Below are 17,323 nucleotides of genomic sequence, written 5' to 3' on the forward strand. Positions count from 1 at the left end.
AATGGGCGGGGTGAGCGGCACGCTTTGTCCGTGTCCCCGCCCGGCGCCGGGCCCCGCGCGCACGCCACCCGTCCGTCATCCTCGCGCTGGTCGCGGAGGGGGCGAGGCGGCCCGGTCCCGCCCCGCCCGGAGCTAGCGCGCAGGCGCAGAGCAGCGCGGCCGGCGGGCCCGGCAGGTGCGGTGGCCCGTCGGCGCGGCCCGAGCCGTGACGGCCCCTGCTGCCATGGAGGGCCGCTGGGGCCTCGCCAGGGCCTGCTGCTCCCTGCTGGCCGCGCTCTGCGCCCTGCGCTGGGCCGACGCCAGCAGCGGCCGGGTAGGTGCTGACCGAGCGGGCCTGAGGCCATCGAGCGGGGTGAGGGAGAGGGGTCCGGGGCTCCCCCTCGCCGGTCAGGGGAGAGTGAGCCCGGGGGGAGCCGGGGCCCGCCGTCCCTCGGCGGGGAGGGGAGTTAGCTCTGGCGGGGCGTGGGGGCGCCGGCGCCGTCTGGGGCGCAGGCTGAGGGTGTTGCGATGATGCCGGTAGGCGCTAGGTGGTGGGGGCCGATCCCAGGGGGACTGGCTGGGTGGTTCTGTTCCCGGGGGTCCGGGAACTGGGGTGGCCAATGGGCTCTCTCAGCATTTTTGAATCTGCCCTGGAAAAGTTGGTGTTTCCTTCATGGGAAGAAATTGAGAGAGAATTAATGGAAAAGGATGATTCCCCCCCCCCCCCCCCCGTGTGATTTACTTTGTGCGGGTAGTTGCTTGAAGGTATTTTAGGACAGGATGTGAGGAATTGGGGTTAATTTCTCAGCTGGTTAAGTACTTTAGGTTAGTACTGCTTTGATCGTAAAAAAATATTTCTATTTCTATGTTTTTGTACGTATGGGAGTATAGGAGAATGTATTTTACAGCAGTGGTTCTCAACCAGGGAGGGGTACGTGTATTGCTGGGGGTACACAGAAGTCTTCCAGGAGGTACATCAAGTCCTCTAGATAGCTGCCTAGTTTTATAATAGGTATATGAAAAGCACTAGCAAACTCAGTACAAAGTAGAATGTCGGACAGACCATGACTTGTTTATACTGCTCTATGCTATATACTGAAATGTAAGTACATTATTTATATTCCAGTTGACTTATTTTATGATTATATGGTAAAAAGGAGAAAGTAATCAATTTTTCAGTAACAGTGTGCTGTGACACTTTTATATTTTTGTCTGATTTTATAAGCAAGTAGTTTCTTAGTGAGGTGAAACTTGAGGGTATGCAAGACAAATCCAACTTGTGAAAGGGGTACAGTGGTCTGGAAAGCTTGAGAGTCACTGTTTCAGAGAATAGCTAGAGAGGCAAGGTAGGTGAAGTAATCTCTTTTGTTGCAGCAACATTGCATAGAACAGAGGATATGTTTTTTTCAAAATGTTTTGCTAATGAGAGGCCTAGCACTCATAGTTGAAGTTCGTAGCTCCTGACACTTACTTTGCGCTCTTTTGAATGTCCGATTGCTTATTTAGGGGACTAAGTGGAAGAATAGCTTTTTTGCACTTTTTCCCATTCTGGTGTGAGGAAGAACTTCTTCATAAAATATCCACAAGGTCACATATTATCCTCCTTTAATTCTGTCCTTAAAGCTTTTCTTTGCTTGGAAAACTACAGAAAAGTCAAGAAAAAACTGCTGTGCTCAAACAGCTGCTTATAATGTTGATTGTACTTGTCTTATTTTCTTGTATATGCCTCCTTTGTTTGTATCGACCTATGATCATTCATCTTATATTCATTTTATGTAGCTCTCTGGGGTAGGGACTCTCTCTTCAGTTAGCTGTTTGTGCAGTGCCCAGTATAATAAATACAGGATCGCTAGTGTTGCCACAACATAAGTAGTAAATAATAATAATAAAACCACCCTAATTTCTCACTACTCCATTGATTTACAGGCATGTCCCTTTCTGTCAATTATTGGATGTTTCTCCTCTCTGTTTTCATTGAAGCCATTAGGTTTTTCCCTCAGTTACAGACTAGGAGCTTTTTCTTCCCTGCCACCCTTATGGTCTGTGACTGCATTCTCCCTGATTGTCTCCTACATCATCTTTATCCACCAGTGTTTGCTGTAGTCGGTGGGCACTCTTTATGGTTTGGGGGAGACTTGGAAATGATGCATCACAGCAGCTCTCTTTGGCTTTTAATGGGACCATACAAGTTTGGTGTACTTGTAATAGCATTGCAGGTCAGTGTACAGAGACGGGTGCTGAAGTAGAAATCTGTGTCCTGTGTGCTTTTTGAAATCATGCTGTAAACCTGTATAGAACTGAACATAATATGATGGGAATTGGGCAAGAACCTTTCCTGTGTTTCGGGGCTTGGTCATTCTGTGATGTGGAAAAGATGGATATCCCCACACTGTACTTTGTTGGGTGGAGGGGGAATGCATATATGGGGCTGGAGCCTGCAGCAGCAGGGAGTAGAGCAGGGTCTCCTGCGTTGAGATGGAGACTGATGTTGGGGTAGGTTGTAGGGTTATAAAATAACACCCGTTGAGGGATGTGGAATGGTGCGTATGCCTCCGTATTTGTATGGGGAGAATGAGGCAGTATAGGATGGGAGAACTGCATGCTGCTACACTGTTGAAAGGGGTTGGTGTGGAATGCGAGAGGTCTGCTGGGTATTGAGCACAGGATATGGGAAACAAGGGTTCCTGGTTGGCACAGGCTGGAGGAGACAAGGGATGCCACGACAGGGGGTGTGTGGTTGGTGTGGTTTTTTTTTAAGGCTGGGAGAGCGTGAGACCATAGACCATGTCATAGATGGTACAGCAAGGTGTGATTCCCTTCATTGTGAAAAGTTGAAGGGGGTTCTTGGGACATGGTTGCCAGTAGTTCAAGGCTTTAGGGAAGCTTGGGGAGTGTTATATCAGGGTGGGTAGAGAGTTCAGGATGAAGTTGCTTGTCCGACTTGGGTTGCGGGAATATAATATTATGTAGGTTGGCACAATGTAAGCTGGTGGCATTTGGGAGCTGTATAGTCTGGGGAATATTTAGGGACTCCTTACTGGGGTGGTTCAGGAAGGACTGGATCTCTGCAGAGGAGATTGGGGCAAGGGCGTTCTTGCATCATCAGGGTAAGGTCACTGTGGGGTAGGGTAAGCTGGGGGCCTTTAAGTAATGGGGTTGGGTTGGTGAGCTTTATTTCAGAGAGAGACAGGATGAAGAGATGGGGGACCACAGGCGATGACTTATTGTTTCCCATGGGTGCTCCACCCAAAGTCCTGTCCCCACTCCACCCCTTCCTGTGAGGCCCACTGCTTGTTGCTCTGCTGTCCCCTGAGCACCTCCCACCAGTTGCTGAACAGCTGTTCGGCGGTACCGCTAAACAGTTGTGGCTGGTGGGTGCTGAGAACTCCCTATTTTTTTTTTCCATGGGTGCTTGATTCCTGGAGTACCTATGGAGTTGGCACCTATGCTGGTGACTTTCAGAAATTCAGTCTGTGCGGTAAAGATAGTTGGGAAGTACCTTTCTTACAGGAGACAGGTGAGGTGTCTACTCGCTGATAGGTTGGACAAATTTGCCCTCTGCTTTTTATGGCCTCTAGGAAGCAGTGAATAGCCATACTGTAGTGCACTGTAGCCATGCCCCAACACTGGGGCTAGGAGCAGTGCAGGGCGTAGAGCCCTTATCCCTTCTCTGCACCAACTGGAAAGTCCTCTGTACATAGAACATTCTCAGTACAGAGAATGTTTCTGTTGCATGACAGATCCTTAGTATAAGTGAGAGTTGGGGGCCTTTAAAAGCTTAAAATCCTCCTTTAGTTTTAGTTGGAATAGAAAATATTTTGTCATTAGGAGATATATCAACTTTATTCCAAAGACAGAACAGAAATATTTATTTAACACTTGTCTTTTCTGCGTCATTGTCCGCTTTGCCATCTGTACCATTGTCAGGACTCCTTTTGTTCCTGATGTGTTTAAAACAAAATTCTCCTTTATCCTGTTGGCCATGGACATGTCATTTAAATCTTTAGCAGGTCTTATCAATTTCCTACATTTCTTAACTTGTATTTTATATTCATATTTGCCTCCCCTTTTTTTCCATTTGTTATCTGTCTGCAGCTTTCATATTCTGTCTTAGCCCAAGATGGTTTTTAACTGAAGTAAAAAAAAAAAAAAAAAATCATGATGGAGAAACTGTGACTCTAAGAACATCTAAAGTGTTCTTAAACAACTCCCCATTTTTGTTCACACTTTTCTATTTAATTTTTTTCTCTGTCAATTTTGTTAATTACTTTTAGCTTTGAGAAACTGGTCCATGTAAAGTACAGTGTCACTTAAATGCTCTAGAAAATTTTATCTTAAATCTAGTCATTGAAGTGTCAAGTGGGATGTTACTCCTGCTTAAAGTGCAAATCACAAAGCATCTTTAGTTAAGGAGTTGCTACCAATGTCTCCATAGTAAGCAAGACATGCTAACAAGTCATTTGTGTGCTAACTGGCTAAATTTGCAACAAATATTATTCATAATGAATAATTCACCATCACTAATGGAAAGTTTGCATAGTGCCTACCCTCAAAATAGTTGATTTTAACCGGTGCAATTAACCCATTACTCTCGGACACAAATTCACTACGTCAGTCAAGACAAAAAAAATGAAGAGGAAAAGAGGCAATACATTTCTACAATTCAGTGGTCACATAAAAATGTTTCCAGTTTAAAATGTTTAAAGGAACAATTTTTTATATATAAACTTCAAAACTGACTACATTATAATTAATGCTTTCTACTTCTCATGTTTTTCAGAGTTGGCTAAAAGCATACGGCTATTTGCTTCCCTCTGAAAGCCGAATGTCTGCCCTGCACTCAGGAAAAGCTATGCAGTCTGCAGTTGCCACTATGCAACAATTTTATGGGATCCCAGTAACAGGAGTGTTGGATCAGACAACTATTGAGTAAGATTTACAAAGGTTATTTTGTGTTTATATTCTAGACACATCTTAATATAACATTCTCTGTGCCAAAATCCTCTGTGATTAAATAGTTATACGTGACAGATGTTTGCTTGAAATGGGATTCCCAGGGGAATCTAGAATTTTTCTGTTGCAAACAGTTCTGTTTGTAAGTAGAGAAAATATCTATCCCCTGTACTAAAATCCTTTAAGTCCCAAGGAGGAATGGGAAGGTAGAAACCAACTGCAGGGTGTGTTTTGCAGGGTTGTGCTTTTTCTCTTGTTAGAGGCCTTTGTCCTGAATTAGTAGGTTTTTACTTTAGGGAAATGTATTGTTGGAGTTCTCTTGGAGCTCAGAGAAGTCAGTGTTAGCTGCTTTGAGACTCCAGTTTTGAGTCAGGTGGAGTGTTCTGATTCACTTATGGTCTATACTGAGATTTGCCGCAGTTTGGGAGTTGAATCTATACAGAAGCCTGCTCCAGCCTCATGGGCTTACACTCACTCCAAGTTCTAATTTAGCTCAAGTTAAAGGAGCTTATTCCAGTTTGCAGAGTTGGGAGACTGAGGGCCAGAATCAGGTGCTTTTCTGTCCTTGTAGGAGAGTTTACACAGGGGTATTTCCTATGAATCTGTTATGGGAAGTCATGTAATTTACTTAACTTTCTGTGGGATCTTAATGTAAAAAATACACTTTTCTAGACTTGTAACAGAATCCTGAGTGTCTTATGCTTTTTCTGCCTCCTCCCCCCCCCCCCCCCCTTTCACTGCACTTAATCTATGCCATAGCTCACATGTAATGAACGCTGTCTGACAAAAATAAGCCTGTCCCTTTCCAGCAGGCTTTGGAAACCACTCTCTATCTCTGTGGGAGGCAGCCATCTTACAATTACCTCCTCTCTTATTATTGTTCACTGCCAAGCTCCAGTCTAGCTGAGAGTCCTTCCTCCATGACTGGTATATAGGCCTATGCAAACTACTTTAGAAGGGCTCACAGCATGAGTGGGAGAAAACAGAATCTCCTAAACAGGAGAAAACAAACCCTTGCAAACTAAGGTGTAGATGTGGAGGGTGGGTTTTGAGATAACAACCTGAGGATAGGTTTCAGAATAGCGGCCCTGTTAGTTTGTATTCGCAAAAAGAAAAGGAGTACTTGTGGCACCTTAGAGACTAACAAATTTATTTGAGCATAAGCTTTTGTGAGCTACAGCTCACTTCGTTGGATGCATTCAGTGGAAAATACAGTGAGATTTTATATACACAGAGAACATGAAACAATGAGTGTTACCATACACACTGTAACCAGAGTGATCAGTTAAGGTGAGCTATTACCAGGAGGAGAGTGTGGGGGGGGGTGGGGGGAGAGGGACCTTTTGTAGTGATAATCAAGGTGGGCCATTTCCAGCAGTTGACAAGAACATTAGGGGGGGAAATAAACAAGGGGAAATAGTTTATACTGCTCAAAATTGTGCATCAAAGTACTGTGTGTAGATCTGTACTGCTTTGTTGAGATGTTGTTCGGCAAACAAGAATCAGGACTATTTTTTTTTGGGAGGGGGGGGTCCCCTGCTCCTCTCCTTGTAGGTCTGTCAACTCAACAGTGACTGACTGTGTTAACGCACAGAATTTTTACCAGTCTAGGGACTAAAATAAAGAGTTTCTATGCTATCAAAAGGCTTATAACATTAAACAAGGAAAATTGTATAATTCATAACTTTGTGCAGATACAATTTTAAATTTTGAGCTGTCGAGTGTGTAACAATATATAGGAAGCCTTAAGAGACAGAACTTGTTCTCTTTACATAGGCGTTTCAGGAAGGGGTATAAGAGTAACACAGGAAGCAAGAATGGGATTGGGGTGCCACAGAGCTGAAGCATGACTATGATGTCTAGAGATCCCAGTAAAAGTTCAAGGCCCTGTTGTGCTGCATGCTGTACAGACAACTATGCAAATTACATCTTCTGTCACCTTCACATCAGACTTCACCAGGAGGCATTCCCTGTCTCCATAGCAACTGGAGTCAGACCAGATCTTTGCTCTATGCGGGAGTTTAGGGCCGCCCTCCAGGAAGAACTCGCCAGAATTGTCTGCCTCTAGACTCTCTCAGACTGCAGACTCTAAGGGCTCCCTTTGGAGCAGAACTTTTCACAAGATTTGAAAAATATTTTAAACTAAATATCTCCCCGGACCTGCCTGCATTGCCGACTATAAGGATGTGAATTGCAGGGCCCACTAAAATCTTGTGTTGTAACTGCCCAATGTAGTCCCTGCTAGCATGAATTGAAAGTACTTAATTTGTGTTAATGTAGTCAGTCCCCCTGAATCATGGAGGAAGGCAAGGATCACACACACCTTCCTCCCCAAAAGCAGCTAGGAGAAAGAAATCCCTGCTCCTAGCCAGCAAGTAGGCAAGGGTCATGCAGAGACATGTTATTAGCCAGGATGAGCAGGAATGGTGTCCCTAGTGTCTGTTTGCCAGAAGCTGGGAATGGGCAACAGGGGATGGATCACTTGATTATCACCTCTTCTGTTCATTCCCTCCGAAGCACCTGGCATTGGGCACTGTTGGCAGACAGGATACTGGGCTAGATGAATCTTCGGTCTGATCCAATATGGCCATTATGTTCTTATGTTGTTCCCGTCAGTGCCAGGTCATCCTGCAGGTCTTCGGAAAGTAGTGTGTCATTTGTTTCCAATAGCAACAGCCCTGGGCCCCTCCTCATTCTGTGCAGTCAGTCTCCACGCAGCAGGGAGAAGATTCAGAGTGATTCACATTCCCTTCCTCAAGGAAGGCTTCGTTTTCCTTTTCTGGCTTCCAAGAGGCCCACAGAAGGTTATAAAATGGCTGCTCTTTTCTTTATATGCAGGGTACAAGTCTGTCCTTTCGGTCTCTCTGGTAATGCTCCCATGGTGTTGCCAGTTCTCATGATTTTATTGAGAATCTTGCAACTTTTGGCGTATTTCTTGAAGTTCAAGCTGCTAGAATCAAGATATTGCCTGAGAATCTCAGCTTTAATTTAAAATAATTATCTAGTCTTTATAATTGTGGAGAAAAGCTTGGGAACATAAAGCAAGTGCCACCTTAAGGCTCAGAAACCAGAAAGCAAAGAAGAACCTCAAACTTCTTGTTAAGCCAACCTCATGATTTTTGGGGCATCACTCATTTTTAAACACTTGAGGTTAGCAAAACTGTTCCAGCCCTCATAAGGTCTCTCCCCATCCCACAATCCTCCACCTCAGTGATAGGTAAAGGAGAATTATTGTTGACAGAGATAGTACAAATCTTAGTTCTCTTGTAAAATCAAACTCTTCTATTGCCTTCAAAGCTCCCCTTGAAGTCTTAAAATCTACTGCAATACTCCTCTCTTGAAGAGCACCTTAAAGTTGAGGCTTTGAACAAGATACTTCAGATTATCAACTAAGGCTATGTCTACACTACAGACCTTACAGCGGCACAGCTGTATCGCTGCAGCTGTGCCGCTGTATGGTCTCCAGTGTAACCGCTAACCACCCTGTGCTGGCAGGAGTGAGCTCTCCTGCTGGCATAATTAAACCACCCCCAACAAGAGGCTGTAGCTATATTGGTGAGAGAATGTCTCCTGTTGACACAAGTGCTTTTGTTGGTGAAATTTTTGTTGGTCAAGAGTGTGTTTTTCACACCCATGACTGACAAAAGTGCTAGTGTAGACATAGCCTAAGTGTTTTTTTTTTGTTTTTTTTTTTCTCTCCAAGAGTTAAGTGTAAATGGGGATCTAACTTTGCAGGCTAGATCACTTTGGGAGAGAGGCATATTGGTTCGGTGACATTGCAGTTAGTCTCAAACTAACCAAGCTGTCATGGCCAAATATGATTTCATTAATTGTGGGGAAACTCCTTGCATTTGTGGAACACTTACCAGAAACACAAAAGGAGCAGTTTCAGGCCATTGCCAGAGAGGGTCAGTTAGTAGCCAGAATGGCACTATAGACTGCATTGGATGCAGCCGATACAACGGCCTGCTCAGTCTCCACAGCTGTGGTCATGAGGTGGGCTTCTTGCTTACACCTTTCCGGGTTGCCCAAAGAGCTGTAGATGACGGTGGAAGATCTACTGTTCGAAGAGCCCAAGCTCTTTGTGGGGAAGACAAACTCTTCTCTCCACACCTTAAAGGCCACATTATGCTTCCTGGGAATCTACATTGCAGGACAAAAGAGAAGATACAGCTCATAGCCACAGCACAGGTCACAACCTCCTCAATACCCACCGTCTCAGTGCTTTTATGAGCCGCAGCGTAAGAGGCCCAGGGTTCAAAAGTGGAAGCAGTCAGTGTCTCAATCCGTGACCTCTCAGACCACCTCTTTTAAGAACTTTTGACAAATTGGTCGAGGGCCCAAACTACTATATCTTGCAACATCGGCTGCTATCTATACACCTCTCGTGCCCCTTCGGAAGTCATCTGGCCCTCTTTCACAGCAGTTGGGAGAATATCACCTCTGACAGATGGGTCTTGGAGATTATTTCAAAGGGTTATAGCATTCAGTTCACGTCCCTCCCCCATTCCCACCCTTCTTCCCCTTTTCTATTTAGGGACCCTTCTCACGAGAACCTACTTCACCAGGAAGTAGATAATCTATTATGTCTAGGGGCCATAGAACCAGTCCCGGACCAACTCAGAGGCAAAGGGTTTTACTTCTATTATTTCCTGATCCCCATGGCGAAGAGAGGTTGGATGCCCATTCTTGATCTAAGGGCATTAAACAAATACATGGAGGCGCAGAAGGTCAAGATGATCATGCTAGCAGCCATTATTCAAGCTCTAGAGCAAGGAGATTGGTTTTCAGCCTTTGACCTAGAAGTTGCCTACTTCCACATATTGATATGACTGTTGCACAGGAAATTCTTTCAAGCAGGACATTTATCAGTCCAGGGTACTCCCATTTGGCCTCTCATCTGCACCCAGCATATTCTTCAAGGTTCTCTCCATTGTAGCGGTGCACCTGTGAACATCAGGAATTATCTACCCATACTGAGACAATTGCCTCCTCAGGGCTCCCTCGTTCAAGGAGACTGTATGAGCCATCCAGACTGCCATGCGCACGTTTGCACAGCTGGGCCTATATCTCAACTTACAGAAATCAACACTGATGTCAATACAGCAACTAGCGTTTATCGGCGCTGACTTTGACATAGTACAAACCAGATCTTTCCTCCCACTGCACAGACTCGCCACCTTTCCGAGTCTCAGAGAGACATTTCAGGCCAGCCCTCAAACGTTGGCCAGCAACTGCCTGCAGCTGCTAGGTTATATGGCAGCATGCATCTTCATCACCCCAAATGCCCAGATATTCATAAGGTGTCTTCAGATGTGGCTCAGTTCTGTCTGTTACCCAAACAGGGGCACACTAACCAAACTATCACTGCCTTCCATGGTATAGCACTCCCTGGACTGGTGAAGAGTCCCATTCAACATTCAAGAAGGCATTCCATTTGTGCAACTGTTACCGATAATGATTCTAACGACATATGCCTCCCTAATAGGCTGGGGAGCTCACCTACACGACTGCCAGGTTCAAGGCAAGTGGTCTTCCACAGAAGCAACCCTCCATATCAGTCTTTTGGAGCTAAGGGCAGTCAGGAATGCCTGTCCACACTTTCTGCCATTCATCAAAAACACCCACACAAAGGTCATGATGGACAATAAGACCTGTATGTTTTACATAAATCTCTGGGGACAGGGCCAGATCTCCCTCCCTCTGCAGGAAGCACTCAAACTTTGGAATTGTGGTGTATCCATCACAACATGCTCATCTCAGCCGTCTGTTTACCAGGGATACAGAACATGACAGCCCACAGTCTGTTGGAATTTTTCTCATGACCAGGAATGGGAACTGAACTTCAAGGTTCTTCGAGACGTATTCGCCCTTTGGGGAACCCCGACTACTCTTCGCTACTTACTGGAACAAGAATGTCCTCGTTAGTGCTCCAAGGCTGACCTGCGGAAACAGTCGCTGGGAGACACCCTCATCCTCCCATGGGATTGGGACCTCTTGTATGCCTTTCCCCTGTTTCCTCTTCTATCCAAGGTCCTGTTGAAAATTTGGAGAGGCAAGAGTTATTCTGATTTCCCCCTCTTGGCCGAGACAAGTCTGGTTCCCTTACCTGACACAGATGGCAATATGTCCTCTGGTTCCTCTTCGGCCCATTCCTCAGCTGCTCTCTCAAATGACAGGTTGATCCTTTACCCCAGCCTGCAGGTCCTCCGCCCCCACGCTTGGGTCCTCTTTGGTTCCAAGACTTTCACCTCACAAGAGCATTCTACCTTTAAGACATGTTGCTCCACAGCTGAAAGTCTGCCGCTTGACATACTTACCCACAAAAATGGAAAATATTCCAAGTTTGGTGTCATTCTAAGCACGTAGACCTAGCCTCATCCTCCTTCCCACTCTCTGTTTTTACACTACATTTCAGACCTCAAGAGGTCAAAATTCTAAGCTCCCTTAAGGTAGATCTCACAGCCATAATGACTTTCCACCATCAAGTAGACGGATACTTTGTTTGCTCACCAGCTGATGTGTAGATTCCTTAAGGAGATGAGAATCTCTTCCCACACGTGAGACTACCTGCTCCACCCTGGGATCTTAACCCAGTTCTCAGAGCCTTGACTAGGTCTTCCTGTGAGCCAGTGGCAATTTACTCTGTCATACACCTGTCCATGAAGACAGCATTGCTAATTGCCATCACCTCAGCTAGGCGCATAGGAGAAATAGTGGCCCTAATGGCACACCTACCATACACAGTCTTTTCTAAAGACAAAGTAACTCTGAGGCCGTATCCCATGTTTTTCCCTAAAGTTGCCACCACTTTCTATATGAAATCAACAGAGCCATCTTCCTGTTTTTTGTGTGTTTTTTCTGCTCTCTCCCCCTACAGGGACATGCATCTCGAAGAACCAATGTTACTGCACAAGGTCCGTAACTTCCTCTTCTGTTTGACAAGGCCTGTTTTCTATAAAACCATGTTGACTGCCATGAATTAAATGATAGGAATATAATTTAAAATTGAATCTCATATCAGCTTTTCCATTAGTTTTCCTGGTGTTGATGTCGGGCTAACTAGTCTGTAGTTACCTAAGTCATCCTATTTGTCCTTTTTGAACATTGGCACGATATTAGCACTTTTCTGGTCTTCTGGAATTCCACTGGGTATTCCAAGATTTATTATAAATTAATACCAGTGGGCCAGTGATCTCCTCAGACAACATTTAGGATTCGTAGGTGCAAATTATTTGGGCCTGCTGATTTTAATTTTTTTTATAACTACTAGGTGTGGCCTAACATCCTTTGTTACTAGGGGCCTGGAAAGTATCATAGAATCATAGTATATCAGGGTTGGAAGGGACCTCAGGAGGACATCTAGTCCAACCCCCTGCTCAAAGCAGGACCGATCCACAATTAAATCATCCCAGCCAGGGCTTTGTCAAGCCTGACCTTGACAGAAGAAGGAGTAATGGTCTCAAGTTGCAGTGGGGGAGGTTTAGGTTGAATATTAGGAAAAACTTTTTCACTAGGAGGGTGGTGAAACACTGGAATGCGTTACCTAGGGAGGTGGTGGAATCTCCTTCCTTTGAGGTTTTTAAGGACAGGCTTGATAAAACCCTGGCTGGGATGATTTAGTTGGGGATTGGTCCTACTTTGAGCAGGGGGTTGGACTAGATGACCTCCTGAGATCCCTTCCAACCCTGATGTTCTGTGAAAGCTGACAAAGGAACCCTATGGCTCTGAAAGTCTCTTTATTACAATGACCACATAGGTTTCTGCTTGGAGCAGGATTTTCTATTTCCTGGAGGACTGGGTTGCTTCAACCACAGACCAGTGCACCAGGGACATAGTGAGTCCCATGAGTTACGGGCTCCACCTTATCTGTTTTTCATCCACTGTCTCTTGTTGAATGACTGCATAAAGCACATTCTAATCTAGAACAAGATTTCTCACCTCCTGGTTATGGGAGTAATATGGAGCATTCCCTGAGATTTTTAGAGTTATACTTAATCTTTATTTCTCAAAAGTGTACAAAGGGAATCCATACCATTCTAGATCTCAAAAGGCTCAACAAGTGGATGAAGAACATGAAATTCCATATGGAGACCATAACTTCTATAGTGTCATCCCTGTCCCAGGGGGATTTTCTGACTTTAATGGATCTGGCAGATGCACACCTCCATGTTCCAGTCAGACTGTCATCACAGGTTCTTAAGATTTGTCTAGGCAGGAAGCAGCATCAATATTGGCTCTTCCATTTGCCTTGTTCTCAGTCCCATGGGTTTTCACAAAGATGGTGGTGGTAATCATAGCCAGACTCGGGTAACTGGATCCACCTGTGCACCTTCGTGGATGACACCTTAATCAGAGCTCTATCCCTTGCAACAGCACACAGAACTGGTCTCTGATTTTGGACTCTTACGGGTATATGGCTTTATTGTCAATATCAAGAAAAGCTCTTTGATTTCTTCCACCAAAATAATCCACTTGGGGATGGACAGAGACACCTCATTAGCAAGGATTTATCAATCTCTAGGAAGGTTCCAGAAGATTCAGTATCTCCTCTTTCTGTTTCGGAGCTGCAAGAGGACATCATAGCACTGAGCCTTCAGCTATTAAGCCTCCTAGTAACATGCAGACAGATCGCTCCATGGATGCAATTACACATCGGGTGCTTTCTAAGCTACGTCCTAGAAGCATGGGACAGCTCCCCAGAATGCAGGAAAGATCAAGTAAAGATTCTGTCACAGGTGACTAACTCCTGAAATGGCAAATGTGTGGTCATATGCTTTCCAGATCCCTTGGTCCTCACAACCGATGCCAGCCCTGGAGGGCTGCGGAGCACACCTGGGGCAGAATCTGGAAGAAAGGACACATAGCATAAACCTCTCAGAAATAAAAGCTGTCAAGCTGGCGCTATGGTGATTTCAGTCCAGCCTAGAGGAAAGCCACATCCTGATTCAGTCAGACAACACGACCATGATCGCATAAGTGAACAACCAAGGGGGGAACAAGAAGCCAAGAACTTCATCTTGAAGCAATAGAAATTATGCAGTGGGCAGAGCATTCTCCCCTTTCCCTCAAGGCAGTTCAAATAAAGGGAGACCTGAACCAGAAGATGGCCCAGCTCAGCAGGATCAAGGTGAACAACTGAGTGTGCCTGAATCAAGAAGGCTTTGAGATAATTGTCTGTCTGATTGTTTGTCCTGCTCTCAACCGACCTATTTGCAAACAGCATGAGCGCATCCCCAGGTCTATGAGAACAGATGCCCTATTGCACCGATGGCTGCAGGGCCTCTGTGCTTTTCCTCCCTACCCATTATTAGGGAAGGCGTTCCAGATGATAAAACGAGAGCAGGCGACAGTTATACTGGTAACCCCACGTTGGCCATGGAGACCCTGGTTTTCAGATCTAACACAGCTGAGATTGCGGTCACCACTACAGCTCCCAAAGAGACAAGACTTCCTCTCCCAGGGTCCTCTCTTTCATCTGGACCTGATCAAGTTACACCTAGTCGCCTGGTTATTGAAAGGGAAGCACTAGTATTGTTGGGCTTTTCCTCGAGAGTCGTCAGGAGATTCTTTCTTCTAGAAAAGCATCAACTTAGAAAGCATACTTTTTCTTGACCAAATTGTGGGGATAGTGCCAGGACCACAAGACAAATCCAAGATAACCTGAATTCCTGTATATCTTGGATTTTCTCCAAGAAGGTTTTGGCGAAGGTCTCTAACCCAGCACCACGGCATGTCAGGTGTCTGCTCTTAGTAGTATGATGGTCTCTGGCAGAGAACGCCCAGGTAGACAGATTTCTTAGACAGAAAGGAAGGATGGTGTCATAGTTAGAGCAGTTGCATGCCACCCTGGAGAATTGGAGTCTGCCCCTGCCCCTACCACAAAGTTTGAGATATGCTGGGTAAGGCACTTCAGCCAAACTTCTGATAGGTGGCACTAATCACATGTTTCACTTCTTTTGCAAGTCCAACTTGAGACACCTGGCATCTTTTTTGCAGAAATGCTGAGCACTCACAACTGTAACTGAAGTCAAAGAACAGTGTGCTGAATATTGAAAGTGCTATGAAATGCTAAGATCTCTAGAAAAATAATCAGGCCATGGGCATCTCAAATTGGGCACCTAGATTTAGCAGACACTTGACATGTCTGTGCCTCAGTTTCTCATCTGTAAAATGGGGATAATACTATCTGAGCTCACAAGATCATTTTGAAGATAAATTCCTTAATGTTTGAAACACTTAGAGGCTACAGTGATTAGTGCTGTAGAAAAGACCTTGAGACTATTAAAAATTCTATTTCAGATCTGTAAAGCGTGGATAATGGTACTGAGCTTTGTAGAGTTGTTTGAAATCCACTGGTGAAAAGTGTTAGGTGGTATTATTCAAATCAGGGTTTGAATGGCATGTGGTAAACAAGGATTTGAATGATGAAGCTAAATATTGACTAGAATCATAGGGTTAGAAGGGACCACAAGGGTCATCTAGTCTAGCCCCTTGCCAAGACACAGGATTTATTGTCAGGTTTCAGAGTAGTAGCCGTGTTCGTCTGTATCCGCAAAAAGAAAAGGAGTACTTGTGGCACCTTGAAGACTAACAAATTTATTTGAGCATAAGCTTTCGTGAGCTACAGCTCATACAGACTAACATGGCTGTCACTCTGAATCTTGTTACAGTGTGTATGGTAACACCCATTGTTTCATGTTCTCTGCGTATATAAATCTCCCCACTGTATTTTCCACTGAATGCATCCGATGAGGTGAGCTGTAGCTCACAAAAGCTTATGCTCAAATAAATTTGTTAGTCTCTAAGGTGCCACAGGTACTCCTTTTCTTTTTGAGGATTTATTATGTCTGTATCTAAGACAGATGGTTATCCAGCCTCTTTGAAAAACCTCCAGTGAAGGAGCTTCCTCACTTCCCTGGGCAGTTTGTTCCATTGTCCTACTGTTCTTACAGTTAAGAAGATTTTCCTGAGATGCTTCCCATTCAGTGAGTGCTGTCTGTCCTGTGCACTGAATGAGAAAAGGGTTCTAGGGGGAAAAAAGAAGTAGGGGATCATGTATTTAGGCTATCAAAATATATATAAAGATGTCAGTTTATGGTCTGTGCGTTCTTAATTCTGACACTTCATAATCAGAGGGATTGACTCTGCAGCATTAATGTTCTTTTAGTGTAGCTTGTGTATGTAATAGTTTGCAGATAAGGTACCATTAAATGGAACTCAACAATATGTAACCATAATTCCTGGGTTTTTAAGGATCAATAAAACTTTGTGGTGTGCAGTACAAATGCCTACCTTTGTGTAGCTCTCCATCAGCTCTTAACACACAGCCTTCATAAGCCTTTCCTGGAAACAGCATCCAGTCCCCAGGGTACTGCCTGGAGCTAGAGCTCCCCCGATTCTGAACATGCTATTAGAGGTTTTATAAAGGTGGAAAAGCAGTTCAATAGAGGGTTTTTTTTAGTAAATAAAGGTTGCCATGTCCCCTGTGTCCTCACCCTCCCTCCCTGTTTAAGTAGACTTATTTATTGACAATGACACTTTTGTAGTGCACTAACTCCTGAAATATGTCTGAAGTTGACCTTGGTCTGATCTAACAGCTGATGGGGGGCAGTCAATGCTATAAATTTAACAGTCCATCAAAGCACCAAAAAAGTCATGAGTCTGAAAATAGTGTGAACTGCTTATTTTAGGCAGGATTGTGTATCAGAAACCCCTTGAACAAATGACCCACAAAGTTGCATTTATTTGATCGCTCTTTCGTTTTTCAGGAAAGGGGCAAGGAGAATGAATCATGATTACATAATGTAACTGCTTGTACTAGTCTTTCATCTTCTGTTATTTAATTAGTGCTGTGTTCCTTGACAATACTTGTAAAGTAAAATTGGAGTCTGCATGTGAATCTTAGAAAGCTTGGAATATCAACTCTTCAGCTACAAATTGTGATCTCCGGGCATAATTTCCGAAAGGAATCCTTGCTGATTGCCAGTAGCGAGTCAGTAACAGACACAACACACATTCTCTGACTCCTACCCTTGTTAGCTCTCAAATTCACAGTACCTGTATTGCTCAGATTCAGCCACTTTGTTACTCTGACTGCAGTCTGTCTGAAAAGTCCCTGACTTTGTAAGGGAGTTCCTATCTTGCTGTATGTGCACATTTCACTCTTTTATAGATTAATAGATTCCAAGGCCAGAAGGGACCATTGTGATCATCTAGTCTGACCTCCCCTATAACACAGGCCAGAAAACTTCCCCAAAATAATTCCTGTTCGAAATAGAGAAAGATCCAGTGTTGATTTAAAAATGACCAGTGATGGAGACTCCACCACTTTGGTAAATTGTTCCAATGGCTAATTACCCTCATTGTTTAAAAAAAGTGTGCCATATTT

General features: G+C 44.5%; 1 protein-coding gene across 8 annotated transcripts in view; it reads left to right on the forward strand.

Annotated features, from left to right (window-relative positions):
• Positions 1 to 17,323, forward strand: part of MMP24 (matrix metallopeptidase 24) — a 162,623-nt gene continuing 145,300 nt past the window's right edge. For 2 of the 8 annotated variants that reach the window (XM_084645639.1, XM_084645636.1), the window contains exons 1-2: positions 1 to 313; positions 4,760 to 4,908. In XM_084645639.1, coding sequence (XP_084501765.1) covers positions 224 to 313; positions 4,760 to 4,908 — 239 coding nt within the window. In that variant the 5' untranslated portion in view covers positions 1 to 223. Of the gene's footprint in view, positions 314 to 716; positions 1,082 to 4,759; positions 4,924 to 17,323 lie in introns of those variants that run through there. The other 6 variants (XM_084645637.1, XM_084645642.1, XM_084645643.1 and 3 more) reach the window with 4 other exon arrangements.

This window comes from Lepidochelys olivacea (assembly GCF_965140295.1).
Source record: "Lepidochelys olivacea isolate rLepOli2 genome assembly, chromosome: 13".
Classification (NCBI taxonomy): domain Eukaryota; kingdom Metazoa; phylum Chordata; order Testudines; family Cheloniidae; genus Lepidochelys; species Lepidochelys olivacea.